Source organism: Aulostomus chinensis, chromosome 24 (genome assembly GCF_037954235.1).
Source record: "Aulostomus chinensis isolate RoL2024-O1b breed Wild chromosome 24, RoL_Achi_v1.0, whole genome shotgun sequence".
Lineage (NCBI taxonomy): Eukaryota > Metazoa > Chordata > Actinopteri > Syngnathiformes > Aulostomidae > Aulostomus > Aulostomus chinensis.
This window is the reverse complement of record NC_141343.1, coordinates 192,970-219,454: the sequence shown is the minus strand read 5'-3', so window position 1 is coordinate 219,454 and position 26,485 is coordinate 192,970. Positions and strand designations below refer to the sequence as shown.

Sequence of the window (26,485 nt, the reverse complement as noted above, 5' to 3'; positions counted from 1 at the left end):
GGAACAATGGCAGTTACAAAAGAAAGGTACTTTTACGTTGAAGTTCCATTAAGGAAGTGTCCTTTTGTTTTGTTGGTGTGTGTGGGTTGTAAGAGTGACTGGCAGAGGAAACTAAACGTTTGGTTGGCACACACACACTCCCATCTCTCTCTCATTCATATTCTGGACATAGTAAGGGTCTGTGTGAGAGACCAAAGTGGCCTCCCCAAATATCAGGGATCAGGGCGAGCCAGATTCAGGCAATGAGGTAAGAACACAAGAGCCAGCAAAGCTTCAGGTGCCAGAAAAAGGCTTTTTATTTTCAAAAAACACCTACAAACACACATTTTCTGAGGGCCAACAAAAGGTACAAAAAAGGCATAATCATAGCCTCACACCAGGTTAGTTCCCCCTGGATACCCCTGGGGCTGAATAAATCTCAAATATGGCTCTGAGTTAAGCTTAATTGGAGAAAAACAATGAGGAGAAACACCAAAACCATAATTGGTCACCCCTGCCCTTAACACTAAAATATACCTCACAATAAAAAATACACAATCACGCTTTAGACCCATCAAATATTTCCCATATCAAAACCACACCTTTAGTGAGGGAGAGCCATGGTGCTGATGGCAGCGCACAGCTCATGCCACACATCAACATGCAAGGCAGCAATAAATACATCAAAACATACATATAATCACGGTAAAGTCCTCAGCAAGTCCCTTAAAGGACCATGTGAGTGTACGTTTGTGAGTGTGTGTGTGTGTGTGTGTGTATGTGTGTGTGTGTCTCATCCCTGTCATCAGCCCAGGTATATAAGCTCCAGCTCCACACACACTAGTTGCCTGATCGTCTTCACATTATGCAAGCCCTTGTAGCACTCTGTTCTGCACTGCCGACTTGGTCTGTTCCCGTTCCTGCCTGCTTGCTCAATTGTAAGGTTTCGACTGTCTGCTTGTCTGATCCCTGGCAATCACCCTGCCGTCCGTCCCTGACACCGAGCTGCCTGTCCGAGAGTGTCCTGTCTGCTGGCTTCCTGATTTCCCACCTGTCCGATTCTTCAATCATCTGTTCATCAAAGCTTATGACCATAGGTGAGGGTTAGAACGTAGACTGACCGGTAAATCGAGAGCCTCACCTTTTAGCTAAGCTCCCTCTTCACCACAACGGACTCGTTTAGCACCTGCATCAGTGCAGATGCCGCCCCAATCCGTCTGTCCAGCTACCGCTACATCCAACCCAGTCTCATGTCAAAACTTAAAGGCTATGTTTGTCCACAGTGCAAAACGTATCAGTTCTACAATACAGGCCTAAAAACTGTGAGTGCATGAGTTAGCCTATGTGACAGATCGAAGCGAAGTAAAATCTGGTCAACTGGACGTCCAGTTGACCAGATTTTACTTCGCTTCGATCTACGATGACCTGGATGAATGAGAACCTACACAGATATGTGACAGATGTGACGTCAGCAGACCGCGCCCATTAGTTTGAATCATTGTTTATATTCTTAATGCTGATTGTTAGATGTATAATGGTTACAAATATACTTTGTAGGTAGAATAAACATCCAGAAATTAAATGAATTTGTTGATTGTCTTATTAATCAAAAGATAAAGTATCAAAAATATTTGGGTTTTTTTTCCTCGGGAGTGAGCGATAACTTCCAGATTTTCTCACAGAAGAACGGGGGGCCGACTTCCCCGGAAGCAGATGTTTGTAATTCCTGGGGCACTAAAATCCATTTCATTTTATTTTTATTGAACAGCCGTAGTCAACAATCACACAAACAACTACAAACAAGTATAGCTATTTTATATTTTGATGGTAATTCTTGGGGCAATATGTTTTATATTATTTTTATTAGTCAACAATCACACAAATATATTATCAACTCAGATAACGACGCAATGTAATGACAAAATACAATAACATAAACGCCATTTAGGTTTCCGTGGTTTTAACCATAACAACTGCAGAAAACTTGGAATGACGCTAGTAGCGTCCTTAGCAACCACCATAGCAACAGCAGAAACGTGACACTGTGACGACTCTCTTCCGAGAGGTGAAGGATTCATCTTAACAATGAACAAACCAAAGATTATACACAAGAACTGAACGAAGATTATGAAAACAAAATGCATATTTCTCGCTAGAAATGTCATCAGAATGCTTTATTAAATCAAAACTATCTTGGAATAAGGCACTTTCCTCAAAAAATGACAGGAGCTGTTATCATGTTTTTTGTTTTGAGAGGCCCGCATGAAAGAGTCACATGACCTACCAGCGTTCCAATAGAAAAGAATAGGGGAAAAAAACGTTCACGTTTCACAATTTTTAGGCCTTTATCGTAGAACTGATACGTTTTGCAATGTGGACAAACGTAGCCTTTTTACGTTTTGACATGCAACTGTGTTGCTACATCCTACCCTCACTCATGAACAAGACCCTGAGATACTTAAACTCCTCCACCTGAGGCAGGACCTCCCCCCACCGACCTGGAGTGGGCAGGCCATCCTTTTCCAGCTGAGGACCATGGCCTCAGACTTGGAGGTGTTGATTCTCATACCAGCCGCTTCACATTCGGCTGCAAACTGTCCCACCAAGAGCTGGAGGTCATGGCCTGATGGAGCTAAGAGGACCACAGCATCCGCAAATAGCAGAGACCACATCCCCCCCGCCATCAAACTGGACCCCCTCTACCACCCAGCTGCGCCTAGAAATTCTGTTCATAAAAGTTATGAACAGAACTGTTGACAAAGGGCAGCCTTGCAAGTCAGACTCCAATAGAAAGATTGAACGGCCCTTTGTAAGGGACCCCATACTCCCAGAGAACTCCCCACAGGGTGCTCCTGGGAACACAGTCACAAGCCCTCTCCAAATCCACAAAGCACATGTGGACTGGTTGGGCAAACTCACATGCCCCTTCCAGCACCCTAGTGAGAGTAAAGAGCTGATCCACAGTTCCACAGCCGGGACAAAAACCACACTGCTCCTCCTCAATCTGAGGTTCAACTATCGCCCTGACCCTCCTCTCCAGTACCCTGGGATAGACCTTTCCAGGGAGGCTAAGAAGTGTGATCCTTGATAGTTGTTCCCCTTTCTTAAATATGGGGACCACCACCCCAGTCTGCCACTCCAAAGGCATCTACCCAATCTCCATGCAATGCTGTAGAGACATGTCAACCAAGACAGCCCCACAATATCCAGAGCCTTGAGATACCCAGGGCAGATCTCATCCATCCCCTGATCTCTGCCACCATGGAGTTTTGCTTCACTGCCTTGGCGACTTCTGCCCCGGATATTGGACAACCCCCCCCCCCCCCAGTACTCCCCCAACTCTGTTTCCTCCATGAAATACGAGTTGGTGGGATTGAGAAGTTCCTCAAAGTATTCCTTCTATTGCCCAGTTATCTCCTTATTTGACGTCAGCAGCCTCAAATCCCCACTGGCAAATCGCTGCCCCCCCCCCCCCCTCGAAGCGATGGACATTTTGCCAGAACCTTTTCAAAGCCAACTGATAGTCATTCTCCATGGCCTCACCAAACTCCTCCCGTAATTTCTACTTGTGATGAACTTGATGACTTGATGATGAATTTCCCCCAAGACCCCCTTTTCCTCCTCTATTCCCTGGCCGGGGTGAAGGGGGCCACTTTCTTATAAGGAAATAAGGTTCTGAAGGGCTTAGTTAATTTTTTACACACTGATCTAAAGAAACTGAAGATCGATGATTTTTTTTGCTGAACTTCTGCGGGTGTGCTGATGTGGATTTTTAAATATCTCCATACAGCCTCATCAAACACTGAGGCATTGGTTGCGGTCACAGCTTTGAGCAGCAAATCTGGCGATCCAAAATCTCCCAACAGGTCTTTACTAACAGTCTCAAGAATGCTTTCAATTCTGTTATAATTGTGACTGACCTTAAGGAGGAGGTTGCCAATATTTAATGGTACCTTGCACGAAAGACGTGAAATTATTTGCCAAAAATCATCCATCAGCAGGGAGCATCTGGATTCTCGAGGTAGCTTACTGACTAACTTTAACATAAGGGACCTTATTACATGTCGGGTAATCTCCTCTTTTTCCTTTTCTGTGGCTGGTTTTGATGTGGAGCTGTAGTGGGGGGGCACCTCTTCTGGGGTGTGGGTGCTGCAGTGGGGAGCCATCATCTCAGGAGTGTAGGTGCTACAGCTGGGAGCCACCTCCTTAGGGGTGTATGGGTTGCAGCTGGACGCCACCTCCTCAGGGGTGTATGGGTTGCAGTGGGTGGCCACCTCCTCAGGGGTGTATGGGTTGCAGTGGGTGGCCACCTCCTCAGGGGTGTGTGTGCTGCAGTAGATGGCTAACTCTTCTGGTGTGTGTATGCTGCAATTGGGTGGCACCTGTTCAGGTGTGTGTGTTCTGTTACAGGGGGATACTTTTTCTGGGGAGTGGATGCAACAGCAAAGGGCAACTTCCTCAATAATGTATGGAATGCAGTGGGGGGCCCCTTCCTCAGGAGTGGATTGGCTGCAGCAGTGAGACACCTCCTCAGGGGTGTGGGTGTTACAGCAGGGGGCTACCTCCTCAGGGGTGTGTGGACTGCAGTGGGGGGCCAGCTCCTCAGGGCTGTATGGGCTGCAGCAGGGAGCTACCTCCTCAGGGGTGTATGGGCTGTGGCGGGGGGCCAACATCTCATGGTTGTAATGGCTGCAGCTGGGGGCCACTTCCACAGGGGTGTGGGTGCTACAGCAGGGAGCCACCTCCTCAGGGGTGTATAGGATGTAGCAGGGAGCCACCTCTTCAGGGGTGATTGGGCTGCATTGGGGAGCCACCTCTTCATGGGTGTGTGGGCTGCAGCAGGGAAGCACGTCCTCAGGGCTATGTGGAGAGCAGCAGGGGGCATCCTCCTCAGAGGTGTATGGGCTGTGGTGGGGAGCCACCTCCTCAGTGGTGTATGGGCAGCAGAGAGGGGCCACTTCTTGAGGGGTGTATGGGCTGCAGCAGGGGGCCACCTCCTCAAGTGTATTTGGGCTGTGGCGAGGGGCCACCTCTTCAGGAATGTATGGGCTGCACTGAGGAGCCACAATGTCAGTGGTGTGGGTGCTTCGGCAGGAGGCCTCCTCTTCAGGAGTGTATGTGCTGAAGAAGAGGGCCTCCTCTTCATGGCTGTATGAGCTGCAGTGTGATGCCACCTCCTCAGGGCTGTAAGGGCTGTGGTGGAGATCCGCCTCCTCAAGGGTGTATGGGCTGCGGCAGCAGGCCACCTCCTCAATGGTGTGTGGGCTGCAGGGAGAGGCCATCTCTTCAGGGCTGTATGGCCTGCAGCTACGGGCCACCTCCTCCAATGTGTACGGACTACGGCCAGGCGCCAACATCTCAGGCGTGTATGGGCCGGTGCATGTGGCCACCTCCTCAAGAGTGTATGAGCTGTAGCAGGGGGCCATCATCTTAGGGGTGTATGGCATGGAGCGGGGGGCCACCTCTTCAGGGGTGTATGGGCTTGGGCAGGGGGCCACCTCCTCAGGGCTATATGGGCTGCAGCGGGGGGGCCCGTCCTCAGGGGGGTTAGGGCTAACCTTAACACGTGGAACAATCTCTTCAGGGAAGTATGGGCTGCAGCTGGGGGCCACCTCTTCAGGGATGTATGGGCTGCAGGGAGGGGCCACCTCTTCAGGGATGTATGGGCTGCAGCTTGGGGCCACCTCCTCATGTGTGAATGGGCGGCAGCATGGGGCCACCTCCTCAGGAGTGTCTGGCCTGCAAGGAGAGGCCACCTTTACAGGGCTGTATGGGATGCAGCGAGGGGCCACCTCCTCATGTGTGCATGGGACGCAGCCAGGTGCCACCATCTCAGGGGTGTATGGACCGCAGCCATGTGCCACCTCCGCAGGTGTGTATGAGCTGAAGCAAGGGGCCACCTCTTCAGTTGTGTACGTGCTGCAGCTTGGTGCCACCTCCTCATGTGTGTATGGGCGGCAGCGCGGGGCCACCTCCTCATGTGTGCATGGGCCACAGCCAGGTGCCACCATATGAGGGGTGTATGGGCCACAGCCATGTGCCACCTTTGCATGTGTGTATGAGCTGAAGCAGGGGGCCAACATCTCAGGGGTGTATGGGCTGCAGCAGGGAACCATCTCTTCTGGGATGTATGGGCTGTGGTGGGGTGCCACCACTTCAGGGATGAATGGGCTGCAGCAAGGTAACACCTCCTCACGTGTGTATGGGCTGCGGCACAAGGCCACCTCCTCAGTAGTGTTTGGCCTGCAAGTAGAGGCCACCTTTACAGGGCTGTATGGGCTGCAGCTAGGGGCCCCCTCCTCACGTGTGTATAAGCTGTGGCCAGGCGTCCCCTTGACAAGTGTATTTGGGCTGTGGTGAGGTGCCACCTCTTGAGGAGTGAGAGGGCTGCAGTGGGGAGCCACAATCTCAGGGGTGTATGGGCTGCGTCGGGGATCCACTACCTCAAGGGTGTATGGGCTGCGTCGGGGATCCACTACCTCAAGGGTGTATGGGCTGCGGTGACACGCCACCTCCTCAAGGGTGCTGTAGAGAGGGGCCACCTCCTCAAGGTTGTATGAGCTGTGGTGGCAGGCCAACTCTTCAGGGGTGTATGGGCTGCAGCAGGGGGCCATCTCCTCATGTGTGTATGGGCTGCAGCAAGGGGCCACTTTTTCACGAGTGTATGGGCTGTAGTGGGGTGCCACAATTTCATGGGTGTGGGTAATACAGCAGGGGGCCACCTCTTCAGGGGTGTATGGGATGTAGCAAAGGGCTACCTCCTCAGGGCTGTATGGGCTGCAGCGGGGGGCCACTTCTTCAGGGGGGTTAGGGCTATCCCTAACCCACGGAACAATCCCTTCAGGGGTGTAATGGCTGCAGCTGGGGGCCACCTCCTCATGAATGTATGGGCTGCAGGGTGAGGCCACCTCTTCAGGACTGTATGGGGTGCAGCAGGGAGCCACCTCCTCAGGGGTGTAAGGGCTGGAGCAGTTGGCCATCTCCTGAGGAGTGTATGGGCTGTGTAGGGGAGCCAGAATCTCGCGAGTGTTGGTGCTACAGCAAGGGACAACATCCTCAGGGAATTGCTTGCTCATCTCTACAGGCGAAAGGTACTTTGTGTTGGGGTCCATTTTTCTTCGGAAGATACGAAAAAGCTGGTATTTGATAGTTTGCTTATAAGTTATTGAGACTCTTCTCCTACCTTTTTTCTATTTATACATACCAAATTTTACAGGTTTATTTTGTTGAACGACCTCACTGAATTTCAGTCATCTTGACTGACATGTGAGTCGGTCATCTTGATCGTTATCTTACTCAGTCATCTTACTTATCATCTCAATCCGTCATCTTGGTTTTGATCTTAGTCTGTCCCCTTGTTTGTCTTGCCAGTCTGTCATAGATTGTCTTCTTGGCCTAACCCTCAACATTGTGAAGTGACATTTTCTTACATCACACTAAAAATGTCATCTCAGCAAATAAACAAATTTCCACAAAAGTTGGCTTGTTCCTGAGAGCCAATTGTTGAAACATTGGTCTTTGCAGTGCTCTTGCATCTCATTGACTTCTGTTAGCAACTTTTCCCTGATTAATAAAACCCCCATTTCATAACTGCAGTCTGAACTGATGTTCCATCCATCCATTTTCTTCCATTTATCCTGTTAATATATAAGGTGTGAGGTGATGTGAGCATGTGAGGTGATGGTCCACAGGGCTGACCCGTGGAGTAAGGGGATTCAAAAATTCATCTGTTACCATGACAACTGACACTAAAATCAGTACTCAAGGGTGTTGTGCTTTTTATTCGTTAGGCTAAACCAATCGTCCCAAATAAGTCAGAAGTTGTGGTGTAACAGTATGAATATTATTCATAGCATATCATGACTGATTCTCAGACAGAGCTTCAGCTTCATAGTTTGAGTCACAGATCCCATGTGGAGTCACCAGCGATGTGCTGAACCTGCCGTTGACATGTAACTCTGGCTTTCAAGAACATTAGTTGAAAAATTCAGGCATGTGGAAGAACATGGAAATTTGTAGAGGTGACTCCAAAAAACCTTAGTGCGAGATTTGCCAAACAAAGCGGGGTTATTATAAATCCACTACGAATTTGGCTCATCACCTCCTTGCACTTGCTAGAAATGTATTTGGGTCACATTTGCTAAGTAAGTGTTATCTGCAGGGCTGCACGGTGGTGCAGTGGTTAGCACTGTGGCCTCACAGCAAGAAGGTTCCGGGTTCGAGTCCAAAAATGCAATATGGTCATAGTCAGACAACAGCTGCACCAAGAAGGTTGAATATTCTACGTATTTGCATGTGGGCAGCCTGATCGTGCAGTGGTTAACACTGTCGCCTCACAGCAAGAAGGTTCTGGGTTTGAGCCTCAACTCAGGCGCGGGATCTTTCTGTGTGGAGTTTGCATGTTCTCCCTGTGCCTGCGTGGGTTCTCTCCGGGTACTCCGGCTTCCTCCCACTGTCCAAAGACATGCAATTTGGGGACTAGGCTGATTGGATTCTCTAAATTGACCGTAGGTATGAATGTGAGGGTGAATGGTTGTTCGTCTCTGTGTGTTGGCCCTGCGATGGACTGGTGACCTGTCCAGGGTGAACCACGCCTCTCGCCCGTGGATACTGGGATAGGCTCCAGCCCCCCCCCCCCCGCGTCCCTTACTAGTAAGGAATAAGCGGAAGACAACAATGGATGGATGGAGTGTGATCTGCATTCTATTAAACGTTGACTTGGGAGAAGCTTTGATTATTCACAAACAATTAACACCTAAGTTTTGAAGCCCAAAAAATGTTATTCAGGACCTTCCTAGTGGTCAGCTTTTCCCTCAGGAGTGAAGGCTGAATTTTGTTAAAAACACTGGAGAAATAAAAACAATCATTATCCTCACAGTGCTTTAAGGCTTCTCCTGGTGATCGAGGGCTCTGTGCAGGAGGAAGATAACAACGTTGTCCTTCCTGATGTGAGTTACCTTTGCTGTACCCCCTTACTGGAGCTCACCAGAGCTCACATCTCTGACGTCTCATGTTTAATTGCTACAGAGACACTTGAGCTGATGGTAAACCTCCACAGGATTCACCATATGAAGACTGAAACAAGATTCACGACTCACTCTTTTTTCACATCAGTTTGGCCACATGCAGCTGAGCTTTGCCATTTCTCCTGATGACTCAGGGTCAGCTGATGCCCTTTTTAACTGCACTGCAGGGAATTGTCACCAGCTCAACCAGGAGAAAACTAATTATTTATTCTGAAGCTCAGAAAGAGAAACTGGAGGCAAAACTATAAACCCGAGCACTTACTCCATATCAGCAAGTCAAGAACCTTGGTTTCATCTTTGATTTTAGATCTTAGTTTTGAACCAAACATCAGAAACATAACCAAAACAAAATTTTACCATTTTAAGAGTATTGCTAGAGTTTGACCATTTCTCTCTCAAGCCAACACAGAGACAGAGGGCCACACCTCAAATGAGTCAAGAATAAGTCCAACCCTGAGGAGCAATGGTTGGTTTAATGATAAAATTCTACTTATGAGAGATGAAATCTTCTTCTCCCCTCAGCTGACACCATGCTACTCCTTAAACTCAGAAACCTTAAAGACGGCTATAGGCCCACACAGATTTCTGGACTGCTTTTCTCCCATTGACCTTCACAAATTCAGTGCAACAATCTCTTCTTCAAAACCATTCATTTGTCTCCTTCAACTAATCCCAAGTCAGCTGCTTAAAGACTTGATTGATTTACTTCACTTGACTTATTACTAACCCAAAGATGAGATGATAAGAAAATGGAAAAAGGAGGATGAAAAACTAAATCATGTCAACACGGGTTTTTGGACTTATGTTTGCTCGGTATTAGGGCACATTCAAACTTCCAGAAGACCCGGTCTGAATTCCCGCTGTGACGGCTACGTGCCTGTGTTTTTCTCTCTCATACGTCATTGCGCTGACACGTCATCATTTCACGTAAACGTGCGCCGGAGCACAGAGATAAACAAACAACAACGTGAACGTTCACGTTGTTGTTGCGTGCATTGAAATGTTGTCTCTTTTGCAAAGCACACAAACTCGGCGGAGATTGGAAAATGTCCAGTGCTAATGCAGCAAAGGAGGATGGAGTTTTGGCTCGTCTGGAAGGGAGCTGAAGAAGCTACAGGCGAAGCCTGACGCAGCACATTGACAAAATCAGGATGCGACAGGAAGGTTGCGTGAAACCTGAGACGACGTGGGTTGCCTTTTTCACACTGCAGGCGAGCCGCTAAACACCTGGGTCGCTTGGCGAGTCGTTCGACACGGGTCGAAATGCCGATTCAACCTTTTCCGAGTGCCGAAAAACCCATGTTTACCCGCGTTTTTGGTGCAGTGTGAAAGGGACTTAACAGTGTTGGACCAAATATGTCCCATCTCCAGCATTAACAAATCCATGATGCTACGACCTTGATATAATGAACATCACCTGTTAGCTTTCACAGTTTGCTTGTTGTAGCTGTTTATTGATTTGGGTATTTTACACATCTTATGGATTTATTGTTCAATGATTTCCTGTTGCTGCATGGTTCTTATTCCCCCAGTTGCCAGTCCCCCACCAGACATGGTGAGATCACACAAGGGGTCGTTTCTCTGACAAGGCATGATTTCCTTATATTCTTGATTCTCTATTTTTTCTCTTATTATAAATTGTTTTTTACTGTGAAATGGAGCACGGCAATCCAGCAAAAGGGATTAATTAAGCATTTCTGATCCTGATTCTGAAAAAAGAATGGTGCTCCTCCAAACTTGAGGAGTCACATACAGCCTGGCAAGATAGCCTTAAAACTTAAAAGAAAGCCCTTCGTATACCTAGAGCAGCCTACTACTCTGCACTAATCGAGGAGCATAAGAACAACCTCAGGTTCCTCTCCAGTACTGCAGTCAGACTAACAGAGTGCCACAGCGCTATTGAACCAAGTATTCCTGTTTCCCTGGGTAGCAATGATTTCATGGACTTCTTTAATGACAAAATTCTACTTATTAGAGAGAAAATTCACCTCCTCCTGCCATCAGCTGACAACATGGCACCTATAACCCTAGAGACCTTAGAAGCAGCTGTAGGACCAGACATAAACTTTGATAGTTTTTCTCCCATTAGCCTTCATGAGCTTAGTACATTCAATTTCATCCTCCAAACCATCCACCTGTCTTCTAGACTCCATCCCAACGAAGCTGCTCAAAGACTCTCTACCCCTCGTTAGCACCTCTGGACATGATCAATGTGTCGCTGTTATCTGGTTACATCCTTTAAAGTAGCAGTAATTAAACCCCTTCTCAAAAAACAACAACATTGGATCCAGATGTTTTGGCCAACTATAGACCAATATCAAATCTTCCCTTTCTCTCCAAAATTCTGGAGAAAGCAGTTGCTAAACAACTCTGTGACTTCCTCCACCACAACAGCCTACACTGTTAAAAAATATTTCAAGGACCTTGGCAATGTAACAGTTATATTGTGTCATTCTTACTTAATAAAACTACTGATTATCATAATGATATGAATTGGTTGACTATATTGAAATTTATAAGTATAATTCAAAGACGGATATTTGTTTTAAATTTACATATATCAAGTAAGTCATTATTTCATGAAAATAAATGATGACTTGACTGACAAAATATTTTGTTTAAATATGTATAATGATTTCTATTTATTTCAACAACAGATTTGAGTATAAACTATGAATGTAAATTATTTTTAAGAACAAAAATAATTTGTCAATTCAACTTAAATTATTTGAAACCTGATTGGACAGCTCAAGATAAATGAGTAAATGGGCCGGAAGTTACTACATGACGTTTCTAACCGCTCTCATGAAACTAGGCGGGAGCATACAGCTAGTAACAATTCGGACTGCACTGCCCATCACAAAGGTTATGGTCAGGACAACGTCAACGTTAAGTAAGTATATTTAAAGATCTACTTTTTAGATTCACATCAGTTACGGAAGCAACATTCGAGCATGAAATATCCACCGGCTGGCATTAGTATCACACCGGAGCTCTTCCCAAGTGGCACTCACTTTTCCTTGATTGCAAAATTTGCTAGCTGGCTATGGTGCAGAGCTCTAGTACAGCTACATTATTTTATGTTACTCCGCCTTCTCAGGTGTAATTGTCAAGACAATACTCTTAATTTTACTGTTATAACACGTTTATGTGTGATTTTGGCTCTGAAAGTTACATGTTTTTACGTACCTTAAATGACCAATTAATAGCCCGGTGTCAAAGTGCCGCCGGGTCTCATATGATGGCCGAGGGTCCGACCTCATTTTGTAAAATAGACACCTTTCTCAAATAAACGGCAGGTTCGTTTAAACGCCTTGGGGCCATTATTAGAGATTAATGTTATCTTAACTTGGTTTCATGGAAGATTTTGTGTGCACCGCAAACAGCAAATCTTCAAGCTCAGGGTTCCATGCAAAAAAAAAGAAAAAAAGACCGCCTTATCATCCGATGCGCCTTTTATATGGATCAATATTGGTTAATTATGGCTACCGTAATCAGGGAGCGTCGCCGAAGTAACAGCAGCAAAAACGGTAAAGGGGAATTCCAGTCCCACACCACTTGTGTGTGTATAAAGACCCCAAAATGGCACCTTTCGACGCAGAGTTCAAACTCAAGGCTATCAGTCACGCAGCTACCGGTACGTACGGTACCGTATTTTGAATGCACCAACTTGTTTTGGGAGTGAACGGAGTTGTCAGAACGTTGGTTTTATATCCTATTAATAAAGTTCGACTGACTGACTTTTCTGACTGTTGTTGACGTTCCCTTTAGCGCAGCTCCATCTAGTGGATGCATAGCGCAACCCCAGCCACTACAGTAGTTCTTATTCTATGCGCCTTATAATGTGGTGTTCCCGAAATGTGAAAACAGTTTTAAAATAGGCCATTCATTGAAGGTGCGCCTTATAAGCCGCCTTATAGTGCGGAAAATACGGTACAACAGTATATTGTAATACCTTGTATACCTTTTGCAAAAAAAAAAAAATTATAATAATAATGGCCCAGTGCTGGCCAGTGCCAAAATAAATAAAAGCCTGTTACCAATAGACGCCTGGTCTCTTTTAAACGCCCGGGGTCCACATTGATTTTGCAAAATAAACACCCGGGCTACTTATTGGTCATTTACGGTAACTATTAAATATTTAGGCGCCTCTGCTATTTTCCAGGCCAAGACTTTTCTTAGATACTACAATGTTTGAAAAGTAAATATCAGAGCCACCGAAATAACTTTGGTGACCGAAAAATCTTCAGTGGCTTCTATAAACATGACCAAAGCAACACGACCGAAACAGTATGTTGTGATGACACGAGCAAAACCCACAGTCAGCACGCTCTTATCTGGATAAAATTGATAGCTTGCATGCAGTGTGGACGTATTTCAATATATTAGAGTAAGAACCTCAGATGGTGATTTGCAAAACGCACAAGAAATGATCCAGGTTGCGATGGATGCAGAGAATGTGGAGATTGATAGGCGCACAGCCCCCCAGAGAATGAGAGCGGAGCACCGAATAAAGGACTCACGTCTCAGATGAGGGGCAAACCTCTCTTAAAGATCAACGCTATACCTAGTTCTTTTAGTTCGCAGACTAAATGTTATTTATCTTATTTGCATGACGGGATGATCACGTGTTCACAACATTCCTCTGTCTGCGAACGGCTGAGTTCAGCCGCTGCGTTTATGCATACTAAATATTTCCAATTTCCCCCCCCCCAGAACTGAAAACTGATGACAGGGAGAGCCCAGGTAGGTTCTTGCTTATTATTTATAATAGAATCACATAACACAGGACTTCTTTTAAAATATTCTGTGGGGGCATTGACTCTTGTGTATCAACATTTTGTAGTTGCAGCAACAACTGCGACGGACAGACTGTGAAGAAAGGACAAGAAGACACTTGAGAAAGCCAGGGGTGGACATATAGGAGAGGACAGCAGGCTGAACCCAGGCCTCAGAAACGGTCACTACTTTGCGTGCCATCAGTTGCTTTTACCCCTCTTGAAGGTAACAGTTCATGGGATGGCAGTGCAAGCTTTGCACATTTGTGGCATCATTGAAGGGGGGACTGCTTAAACACTATTGACTGAAACATGGACATCTTGGTCATGGACATCTTCTACCTTGTATCCATTTGAACTGTCCCTGTTCCTTTAAAACTTGGGGTGACTTGCACTCACACTTGTGCAGAGCTCACAAAACAGAGGAACCTGAAAATCAACAAGATGCGAAAGCTTTAAAATGCAAAATTTGTGACTCATGTTTTCCAAATATAAGGGATTATTTTCAACACATTAACTCCCATCTCAAAAGACTCGAAACAGTCGAGTATGTGTTCGATGGTTGTAAGCTGAACTAATTGTAAACCTTCCATTTTCTTCCATTTCTCAACAGAGTGAGAGCCAGTTTGCATTACAGGAAACAGTTGATGATGTGGAGTCAGAATTTACTGTGGATTTGGCTCATGAATGTGATACAGATTTCTTTGTAAAGTTATTGGTTCTCGTTTGCTAAAGTTAGAAAGCATTTATAATGTCTGGTAAATGCATAGATGACTGTGCTGTATTGCAAAGGGGACTGAATAAGTTGATATTTGTTTGAAAAATGTTTGTACATTTTATGTGGGAAAAAATGGTATTAATGGTGCACTGGGAGAGGGTATCGCATTTTGTGTGATTGTTCTTAGCGTTTTCAGTGATGGAGTTGTTATGGTAATATCACTTCCGGTTTCGCGGTGTCACTTCCGGTTTACTCGCGATCGCTCCGTTGTTAGATTGACTGTTTCCTGCCCATCTCGGGACATCGTTAACCCGCGGTTGTGGACAAGTACTGCTGTGAGTCAATTCATGTGTAGGATTGTGTGTGTTTTTTTTTAATTTTTTTGGCGAAGATATTATAATTTAGTAACCGTCTGTTGTTAACTGAAAACAAGCTAATTATTAGTCATTGATATGACTGGGCAATTGAGTAATGTGTCTGTATGTTTTGTTGCAGTTTTTACCACATACTCATGTATGATTTCAAATACAAAGAAGAAACGCCACTCCACGCCTCTTTCCTCTTTCTTGGAATTCATAGGTGAAGGTTAGCTTGGTGTTTATTTTGGCCTCCAAAGACCAAGAGAGAACATCACAATGACCTTGTGGAACAGTTTCAGTTCATCTGCACATCATCATCTCAGTTTCTTCCAAATGTAGTGAGAGAAATTTTGACAAAAAATAACTGCACTGTTGATGAAAGGGTTATTAATGATATGGTTGAAAAACTGTGTCTCCGTAATCCTATAAGTCGAGGTTTTGGTCCTGGTGGTCCCTTCATTTCTAAGTTTAAAAGAGGAAAGTATTTCAAAGAAAACTTCAATTTCATTGAACCAGTTGAATACATATTAGATCTAGGGGTGCAATGGTTCAGTTATCCCACGGTTCGGTTTGAACCTCGGTTTTGGGATCACGGTTTCGGTTTGTGTTTTGCGTTAAAAAAAAACAAGAAGTTTGATTTTCCGAAAGACTCCCTTTATTTTGCTTTCAAGTATAAACATTTTAAACTGTTAAAATGCCTCTTAGCTCTTTGGCTACTGAAATAAGATTTACTATGTATTGTGTACATTACACACAGTACTGAAAATACTTTCAAAAGAAAAATTGCACATTAACTTAATCGACTGAGTGAACTGACACATATAAACAACAGTTTCAACAATAACAAAAATAAAATGGCCAGCAGCAGCAACAAATAAATAAATAAAAATATTGCCTATTTTAAATGAACAAATACTTCAATACAGTATAAGCTATGTAAACTCAAAAGTGCAACATCAGTTACGGTTTGATACTGAGGATAGATAATTATTAGCAATTATTTCTTTTTTTCTAGTTTGAGATTCTTCTGCAAAAACACAAGCCTGTCGACATTGTCTGGATCAAGGCGAGAGCGGCATGCACTGACAATGTCCCCTGCAGTGGAGAAAACTCTCTCGCTTGGAACAGAGGTTCCTGGAACACATAAGTGCCTTTGAGCAACTTTTGCCAAACGGGGGAACTTGCCCTCTTCCTTCTCCCACCATTTAAAGGGATTGCCGTCCACATCCAAACAGTCCCCTAACATGTACTGAGTGACTTCCTCCTCAACTAGCAGGTGAAGGGGCCTGGCCTGTGCCTGCTGTGTTTTAAAGACCTCTCCAAATATCTCTGCCATAGCTGACTTCTTCTGGGGAGGGGAGGGGGATGGACTCCATTCTTCTGTGGATGATGTGGATGGCCTTGCTTCATTCTCTGCCTCTGCTACTTGACTCTGCAAGATAGAATAATAACAATGTTTTTTTAATGTGGTCCTCTAAATAGATTTTACAAATGCAGAATATATGCATCTGTGACAATAAAAATATCCAATATAAAGAAATCATAAAATTAATCAAATAATACCTGCTGTTCATGCTCCAGGATTTCTGTGGTGAGATCACTGAAGAGTTGGGAACGGGATGGTTCGTCAGTGAATGGCAGTGATTTAAACCTGGGATCCAGGGCTGTGGCTTTTAGGAGGTACTTTTGGAGGTCTGGGACTGTGTACCTTTTTTCCAGGTCCTTTGTAATGGCTGCTTTAGCATCTCTGATTGCTGTGGTGTCCTCTCCTCCTGGTACCATGGCTTTCAAGATAATGTCCTTCAGAGGGAGGATCATTGAAGTAGTGGGGATTGTTTTGCTGCTCATGATTTTTGTCACTTTCTTCAGAGGTTGCAGTATTTGAATGAGTTGTTCTGCCAGTCTTTGTTCATCATCATTCAGCACTGCCATGTCCTTGGTGACATTCTTCTTCACTCTTTGGTCCATTAATGCAGAATAGATGGCAGGCTGATGTTCCACATATCTTAGCTTCAACATGTCATGTGTTGAATTCCAGCGAGTGCTGACATCACGAACTAACATCGGTTCCTTCAAATTGAGTGATTTTTGTTTCTCTTTCAAAACACAGTTGGCTGTGGTGCTTTTGTGAGAGAAACTGACCACTCTCCTCACTTTCCCCAGGAGGCGGGACACAGCAGGGTTGTTTGACAGTGCTCTCTTGGCTGCGAGATTAACAGTGTGGGCAAAGCAGCCTATCTGTGGCCCTAGTCCCTCAGCTTCATTCACCGCGTTGACAATGTTAGGTGCATTATCTGTGGTGACTGGGATGGTAATATTCGGCCGCTTTAACTTCCACTCATCCACTGCGGTGCACAATTCGTCAGCTAAGTTGGCGCTGGTATGGCCTTCATACATGTGGCGAGTTTGCAGGACTGCACTTTTCATATCCCAATTCAACATGTAGTGGACCGTCACCGTTAGGTAACTTTCTGTGGCACGGGACGTCCAGCTATCAGTAGTCAATGCGAAGCTATGTGCTTTCGCTAAATCGTCTTCAATGTCTTTGCGTGCAGTATCATAAATGTCAGGGATTACGGTGTCTGAAAAATATGTCCGCGAGGGAACAACATAACGTGGATCCAGCGTTGTGAGTAAATTATTAAACCCCGCATCCTCAACCACGGAATATGGCTGCATATTTTTAGCAATGCACAGCCCCACTGCACGTGTTATTTTCTTGTGTTTGTCTGAATTCACGCTGTAGGGCTGTTGGAACGCATCTTTGATAGACCTCTGCGTTTTCGCTGGTGTTAACGTCGTGGCTGACCTGCTCTGAGAGAGTGATATCTCTGGGTGGTGACGACTGAGGTGTTGACCCATGTTGGAAGTGTTCCCATTAGCGTAGGGGACTAGCGCTGAGCAATGCCTGCACATGGTTTTAATTTTTTCGACTCTTTTATCTCCCTCGTCGTCATAATAAACGGGGAATCCGAAATGTCCCCACACAGCAGATTTAAATGAAGCCGGTGCTTCTTCAAATGTTGGCGTCTGTACCCCTCCGCTCGCCATTTTTTCCTTTTTCTTCTCTCTCTCTCGTTCCCGTGTTTCAGCTTGTGTGAGTGAAATTTCGCTCCTAAGCGAGAGCCGTTGCTCGGCTCCTATCACACAGTAGGTGCTTGACAGTGATTGGATATTTACTCGCGGGGGGCGGGACTTTGTGCAGAGCTGTGCAGCAGCTCACACAGGCACACAGAGCGAGACAAATCCATCCCACAGATGTTAGAAATGAATTAATTGCAAAACCGAAATAGCGCGCTTCATTAAGGCGAATTGAACCGTACAGGGCGAACCGTACGGTTCGGTTTTAAACCGTAAACCGTTGCACCCCTAATTAGATCCATCCTACAAATGCACCTTTCAATATGTGCCCATCCTAAAATTACTACAGCAGTTGTTAAATAACAAAGGCATTATAAGTCAATTGCTGACGAGACATTCAGGCACCGATTCACACTTGTTTTCTTTCCATGATGGCAACTATTTCAAGTCAAATGAGTTTTTTGCTGAGGGAAAACCAAGGATTTCCCTGATTCTCTACGTGGACGATTTTGAAGTCTGTAATCCACTTGGAACCTCACGAAAAATACAGAAAGTAACAGCAGTGTATTGGGTACTTGGTGATGTGCCATCAGAATTGAGGTCACAGTTGACATCAATTAATTTGGCACTTCTTTGTAAATCTAAAGATGTCAAGAAATTTGGTTATGCAACTTTTCTTGAGCCTCTTTTGAAAGATCTCATTACATTCGAGGAGGAAGGCATTTTTTTTCCAACTGTTGGTGAAAATTTCAGAGGAACTGTTTTGTGTGTTTCAGCTGATAATCTAGGAGCTCATTCTTTGAGTGGCCTTGTTGAGAGCTTTACTGGGCAGTACATATGTAGCTTTTGTATCGGGAACCATTCAGACTATCAGCAGAAAGAGGTGGGTTCAGGTTTTTTTCCACCAAGGACAAAGGAAAATTATGCTTTACATGTACAGACTGTAAAGGAAAACCCTGCCCTCGTATATTGTTTTGGTGTAAAGAAAGTTTGTACCCTAACAGAAAAACTAAAACATTTCCATTTTGTGACAGGTTACCCACCAGACCTCCTCCACGATCTCTTTGAAGGGATCATTTCTTTTGAGTTGGCACTGTGTCTGAACGTGTTCATAAAAAAACAGTATTTTACCCTTGTACGACTGAACGAGTCAATAACTCAGTTTCCATTTGGTTTAACAGAAAAAACTGAACGCCCACAACCCATTCCACAAAATTTTTCCTCCCGCAAATCAATAGATGGGAATGCACATGAGAACTGGGCTCTGCTGAGATTACTGCCATTCATAATTGGTGTGAATATACCATCCAAAGAGCCAACATGGCAAATTCTCATGACATTAAAAGACCTAATTGAACTGGTGCTATCTCCTATTCAAACAGAGGAAACAATCAGTTATCTAGATACACTAATATCTGAACATCGCCATAGACTGCTTGAAGTTTTTCCTGATCAAAAGTTAATTCCAAAGCACCATTTTTTGGAGCATTATCCTGCTATTACAAAATGCTTTGGTCCCTTGGTTTCTGTCTGGACTATGCGCTTTGAGGCAAAGCATTCTTTTTTTAAAAGAGTTGCTAAAAACACAAAGAGCTTCAGAAACATACTACTGTGTCTTGCATCAAAGCACCAAATGATGATGGCATATTATTCACATGCTGATGCTTTGAAACCTGCATTATGTGTGAGTAAGGTAACCAGTATTCAATTGGCATTGCTTCATGAGGAAATACAGGACAGTTTTTAAAAAGCATATCCAACACAAACCACAGTTGATGTGACAAATGCAGTGACATATCATGGAACAAAATATGCCATCGGCATGATTTTACCTTATGAGTGTACCGGTCTGCCTGACTTTGTGGCGATTTCACAGATTGCAGTTGTAGGCAGTGACCTTAACTTTATTGTTAAGTTAATGAACAGCTGGTTTTATGAACATTTTAGGGGATTTGTTCTGGAACACTCTGGGAAAGTGACCATGCTGCACATTCAGCATACATACCCCTTGGCCCCCTATTCTGTTGGAGGAAAGTGCATGGTCACTTTAAAAAGACACATTATTGTACAATATTAGGGGGGAAAGACAAAAAGACTTGAGCATCCTACTTGTACCCTGATTTGCAGTTGTGATTTCTTTTTTTCATACAGATGGACCCTGTTGTTGTGAAGGTGATTATAGATCACCGTAGTGAGAAGCTCACACTATCCTCTGGGATGCCGGATACAGTGGAGCAGTTGCACAAGATTGTGAAGGACACATTTGGACTCTGCGAGGAATTCACCATACATTACTATGATGAAGACTTTGGTGATTTCTTTACACTTCATAGTACTAAACAGGTTAAGCCTAAGGGGACAATTAAAGTTGTCATAATTCCATCTTTAGTGCTTTCATTTGCAGCACCTGAGACAGAAAATCTGTCCAGTGGGGACAGTTCTTTCAATACCAGTGGGATGTCATCAGAGCCCTGTTCCTCTAGCTCTGTGGATATCCTGGCAGATGACACATCATCAATGTCATCACAAGACACTATCATATTAAGCCCTCAAAGAACATCATGGCCACAGGAAATTGTCATTCCATCTTTTTACATTGCAACAGAAGCTGTGCTTAGGAATGGCAAAATTTCATGAAAAATTTCTGAAAGATGGCACTGTCTTTAACAATCACCATGTCAGGTCTGAAATCTTGGAAAGACTCGCAGATTACATGTACAGTCACACTGCCTATCCCACAGGCCTTCAAGTTGGACAGGTAGCAGAAGCTTTAGTCAAAAGACATCCATGTCTGACGGAGCCTGGGAGTCGTAATGGATGGATAGGGTGGATGTATAGCTTGAAATACAAGATGGGAAATTTCAGGTCAAAGCTAAGAAATCTTGGCTTCCCTGAAGTTACATGCAACTCTCTTAAAAACAAGCGCCCTGGTGAGAGGAAACCAGCCCAAAATGTCAAAAAAGCGCAAAAAGGAGAAGTGATTTTTCTCCCACACTATCCCTCAGCAGAAAGCAATGAACAGCAAGAGCAACTGCGGCTCCAAATTCTGTCTGAATTGAAGAAGAGAGAGTGTGTTGATCAAGGAGTTGATGTCCAAGACTTTTGTCCACAGAAGACATGATGTCGTCAGTCTTCAGCTGAGCATCACAGTGATAAAGGAGAGGTGGCCCGCCTTGTTTGAGGAGTCACAGGTGAGTGAGTCACATTTCTCCAACACAAATTGACCCTTTTCTCATAATTATGACATTGCTATCTCAAAAAACAATTTTCCCTCATTATTATGACTTAATCATAACATAATTATGACTTAATCGCATTATCGTCTTTTTATCTCATAATTGTGACTTTTTACTCATAATTGACTGAATTCATAATTAGGAGTTTTATCCCATAATTATGACTTTTTATCTCACAATTTTGACTTTTTTCTCATAATTATGACTTTATCTTATTTTGACTTTTTATCTCATAATTATGACTTTGTGATTCCCTAAATTGACTCTTTTTCTCATAATTATGACTTATCTCAAAATTTTGATTTTTTTCCCTCATAATTATGACTTTTTATCGCATTATTATGACTTCATTATATCATAATTAGGACTTTCTCTCATAAATGTATTTTATCTAACAATTTTGCCTTTTAACTCATAATTTGAATTTTTATCCCATAATTATGACTTTTTATCCCATAATTATGACTTTTTATCCCCTAAATTGACTCTTTTTCTCATAAATCTTTTTATCTCATAATTGTGACTTCATTGTATCATAATTATGACGATCGCATAATTGTCTTTTTATCTCACAATTTTGACTTTTTTCTCTTAATTATGACTTTATGATCCCCTAAATTGACTCTTTTTATCTCAAAATTTTGATTTTTTTTCCTCATAATTAGGGCCTGAGCCAGAAGGTACTTCTGGCGAAGACCCTATTATGTTTGCTCGGCAGAGCAACACATTAGCAGCACTAAAAACACTAAAAACACACACTAAACAGTGTCCCAGGCCCCCCCAACACCCATGAGGCAACTGGGTCAGACGGCCCGGAGCCAGTTTTCACATACACACCCATTCAAAACCTGGTATTATACTGTTCTTGCTCTCAATGAGTGCGCGCTATATGCGCATAATGCGCATAACGCGCATAATCTAATTTGACCCCCTGAACATGCATGAAATTCGCTGAAATTTGGCACAATCGTTCGGTATGTCTCAACATTCACTAATCAAAAACAAAAACGCCACTAAAGTCTATAGCGCCACCTAGGGAGCCACACAAAAAAAAGATAATTTTTTTTAATTTCGCGCGCTATAACTCCTCACACAAAACTCCCACAGACATGGGACCAACACCGTTGGACTCGTCTCATCAACACGAACAATTCTTACACTCTGACCCCTCACCTATCTCCAACAGAATGTCCACAAATTGGACAAAACTGTCAAAATCAGGACTTTTTTTACTCCCCGAACAAAATCTATCTCCTCCTAAACCGTAAATGCCAGGGCTTCCAAACTTTCACACATTACTCTCCCAACTGTGCTCTTCAAAAATCTTTAAAGGCTAATATACTACGCGCTCGGTTTGGATTTTATAAGCCCTCAAAGTGGGGGAGACACGTTTTACGCTTACAATGGAAGTCAATGGGGAGGCCGTGTCCTCTCATGGTACATACTCTCGAACAAATGCTTCTCACGTCTATACCATACATCGCACAGCTTTTAAAAACATATCACTGTATTCCTGACAAAAATCCCTACAAAAATATGGTATTTTGTGTTACTTTCCACCAACGTAGGCCGAGTTATTCAGCTTTTACACACTACATTTCTCTTAATCCTCCACTCTCTCCACTCTAGCACAGATCAAAGAAAGTGCAGCGGGGGAGGGGTTCTTAATGGGCCAGCTGGCAGCTCTGCTCTCAGCTCTGCTCTCAGCTCTGACAGAGATGGCAGAGATTTGTTTACTGTAGTCATGGAAACCACAATTGGCACTTCTCTGCCCTCATGTACATACTCTCAAACAAACACTTGTCGCTTCTAAATTAAAACACTCACACCTTCAGAAAACACACCATTGAATTCCTGAGAAAAAACTCTACGAACTGACGTCTTTACATTACACTTTTGACCAACATATGCAGAGTTATGACTGTGTTTCACAGTAAAACTGCCAAATCCTCCTCTGCTCTCCACTCTGACACAGATGGCAGAGAGCGAGCAGAGAAGGGAGGGGTTCTTAAAGGGCCGGCTCTCAGCTCTGCAGTCACGCTGTGCAGCGAACTGAGGCTCGTATCTCCTAAACTACAAGGCCTAGGGATTTGCCGATTACACCGTTGGATTGGGGCCGGTGTCAAGGACGCGGCCGTAGGCCGCGCGGGGGCTCAGGCCCTAACAACGCTGCTTGCAGCTTTAATTTTTACCTTTTATTTCATTATTATGACTTTTTATCTCATTGTTATGATTTTATATCATAATCATGACTTTTTATGTCACAATTTTGACTTTTTTCTCATAATTATTATTTTGTTATCTCATACATATGACTCTTTTTCTCATAATTATGACTTTATATCTTATAATTATGACAGTATTTATCTTTTTTTACTGAGGTAAAAAAATTGACATACAAGTTCTTATCATCAACAATTGTTGCCAGTCATGAAAATGCAATTTTCTTTAAAACAAAGTACAAAATGGAAATGCATAACATAATTCAGAGGGACTCAACTGATAAAGTTGTATGCCTTACAATTCAGAAAAAAATTTGGGCATGAATGGGTTAAGTATTATTTCTAGCTTTCAAGTAAATAGGCGTTGTCATTGTCAAAATAAGCCCATCCAAACAAAGGGGTGATAATATTTTTGGTGGTGCACAAGTGCTACAAACTTTTTGAGTTATTTAACCCAAAGCAAGCCTCTTAATTCTTATGATTAGTCATACACAGGTATTTTATAGTTTTGGCTGTGCACTGATGATTAGACTCATAGAGAAGTTGCTGTTGATATTTTTCTGAAAGTATGTGTTCCCTAACATGACCAAATACAGTACAAAACAAAATGAAGCAGAACTTTCTGGTTTTACTTTGTAGTGTGAGCCCTTTTACTCAACTGGAAGCTGAGTAGTGCTTGTCACTTGTTTGTTTGAGCTTTACTTTGGAGTCTGATTTCAAAGAAGGATCCCATAATTTCTGCATTTGTTTTTTGTTGAGTTAAAACAACATGCAGCAGAAGTTAAGGTTAAATAAATAAATGTAATCATAATGAGCCAAAACACGTTTAAATAAAAAGAAGTGTATTGAGAAACATTTTGGCAAGGAATCTTGGCTGCTGCTCCTGTAGCTTGTCCCCATTTCTTAAAACGTAGCCAGACGGTAAACTATCTTTCTAAACAGGTGACTTTAGATTGTTTCAGAACAGAAAAAGCCTAAACTTAATCCATTGAGTGCCAAGCCAGACTTTATATCAAAGCAAAAAAACATAGTGTTGTCACAATAACTTATATTTTGTCTAATTGTTGCGTAGCTGTGTGTACAGGATAAACTTGGTTATCATAATTTGCAGGTTCATTTTTTCCACAAACATTCATATTTGCTGTTACCATAGCAACCCTAAACTAGTATACACTGCATATTATCCAATTCTTGTACATCTGACTGTTATACTTAGTTTGGCTGTAGATAATCTTTCTATTTCTGTGATATTCTGCCTGCATGCAATTACTAATTGCCTTTTCAATGTTTATGGGAGGTTAAGGATTCAGGATTCAGTGTGGAAGAAAGGCTGACAGCAGAGGTGATGGCCGTGTACCTGATCCGAAATGAAAGTGGTCAAGTCGATGATGTTGGAATCGTCATTGAAGGTTCCACTGTTCTCCGTCATCTTGGGGATATTAGCAGAGCCTGCTGCTACCTACTAGGACTGACATATGCCTTGGATCTGAAATATCCCAAAACTCTTAAGAACATATTTGAGGTATTTCAAAAGATGCTTCTGGAAGTGGATGCTGGAAACCTTTCAACAAAGGTACAAAGACTGAAAAACCTTGTGGTTGTGTAGTTGCTGTTGGGTAGCTACCCTATTAAACCATGTAAAGACTGCGGTTATGGACACTGTTATTAGGTAGGTTCTGCAGATAACCTTGGACAATCTATAAATCAGTCTTCAGGTGTGGTCTGACTCACATCAATCTGATTTCAGCGTTTTCTCGGTACACATTTCTATTCATTTTCCCTTAATTTTCCATTGATGTTTGACGTGCAGGATCTGGTTCAAGTTTAGAGGCTGTTTCACTTCAGATGCTTTAATGTTGTACTGCGAGAAGAGAAAGCGTTCTGCATTTTGAGCTTCTTGAATTTTGAGTATCTTAAATTTTAAATAAAAAAAAGAAAAAGGTGTCTGTAAAGCAAGCATTTTGAGTTCACCAAGTGTAGTGTCATGTAAAAAGTAAACCAAATATGAAGTGAGGTTTATTTTTGGTTTATTACATGGATAATGACTTTGACCAGTGTGTTAATTTCACTGCAAGTGTCTTCAAAGAAAACACCAACTTTTTTCTGCCCTGTTTATCTTTTTTTTACATTTCTGACAGAGAAGTTCTTAATTCCTATCCCATTTACTAGTTTATCTTGTCAGATTATCTCCATTGGCTATCTTTCATCTTTTATTTTATACATGTTTCAAACTTAGATGTTTGTCAAGAAAATCAAAGTATGCACACTGCATCTGTAGATGACGTCTTAGTGTGTATATGAGGAAAGTTTTGTTATTGGTGTTTTTCAGTGAAAAGGATTGATAAAAAAAAGAATCTTCAGTCTGCGAAAGAATGTCTTCAAACAGGACAGTTGTGCACAGCAAAGTGTGTCCATTAAAGGTTCCTGTTTTTTTCCCACTGAAAAGTTCAAGTTCTTACAAACATTGTGACGGGGGTTCTCACGTAGATTTTTCTATATTTTTTTTTCCAGAGTAAACTGTTGAAATAACCTTTGCCAATTGGTTTTTTTGATTTGACAGTGTTTTAAAAACTGTTTTATCATGTTGAAGCAGCTATTTAGTAGTCGTCTCGGTGTTTACAAAACTTTCCTGTTTCAAAGCACTTTTTTAGTTATTACTTGGACTGTCATTTCATATACCTCATGCAACAAATAGTTTTTGTCATGTGGAAAAAGAAGTTACATTCTGTAAAGAAATAAAATAAACATGTTTTGTGAGATACAGGTTGTCATATTTATTAGTATGTGGTTAGAAAAATAATCCCCATATTCAAGAAGATATTCCAATAGCATCAAGTAAAAGTAAAAAAATAAGAGGTCAGTGCAATAGACTTTTTCAATATGTAATTTTAAAGTTTGTTGTTAAATCCTTAAAATCTTTTCAATTATATCTACTATTTTTATCATTGCTTTCTACACCATTTCACATTTACCAAGTATTTCAGTCACATAAGCTTAATTTATTTAGTAAATATACAGAATCCTTTCATTAAGACAATTAAATATATTTCTTACTTCTACTCATCATTTATGGTTAGTTCAACTTA

At 43.0% G+C, this 26,485-nt stretch overlaps 1 protein-coding gene and 1 long non-coding RNA gene across 2 annotated transcripts; one reads left to right on the top strand and one right to left on the bottom strand.

Moving 5' to 3' along the window:
* Positions 1–3,466: 3,466 nt before the first annotated feature.
* LOC147238270 (uncharacterized) lies at positions 3,467–7,152 on the bottom strand. Its single transcript, XM_086197266.1, has 2 exons — positions 6,459–7,152; positions 3,467–6,422 (listed from the first exon to the last, which is right to left on the bottom strand). Exons 1-2 carry the CDS (start codon positions 7,089–7,091, stop codon positions 3,603–3,605), a joined length of 3,453 nt encoding a protein of 1,150 aa, XP_086053392.1. The 5' UTR covers positions 7,092–7,152; the 3' UTR covers positions 3,467–3,602.
* A 4,657-nt stretch (positions 7,153–11,809) lies between these two features.
* LOC147238269 (uncharacterized) lies at positions 11,810–26,119 on the top strand. Its single transcript, XR_015111755.1, has 5 exons — positions 11,810–11,898; positions 13,722–13,751; positions 13,852–14,009; positions 20,093–21,132; positions 24,697–26,119. It is a non-coding gene; the product is annotated as an uncharacterized LOC147238269 (long non-coding RNA).
* Positions 26,120–26,485: the final 366 nt, after the last annotated feature.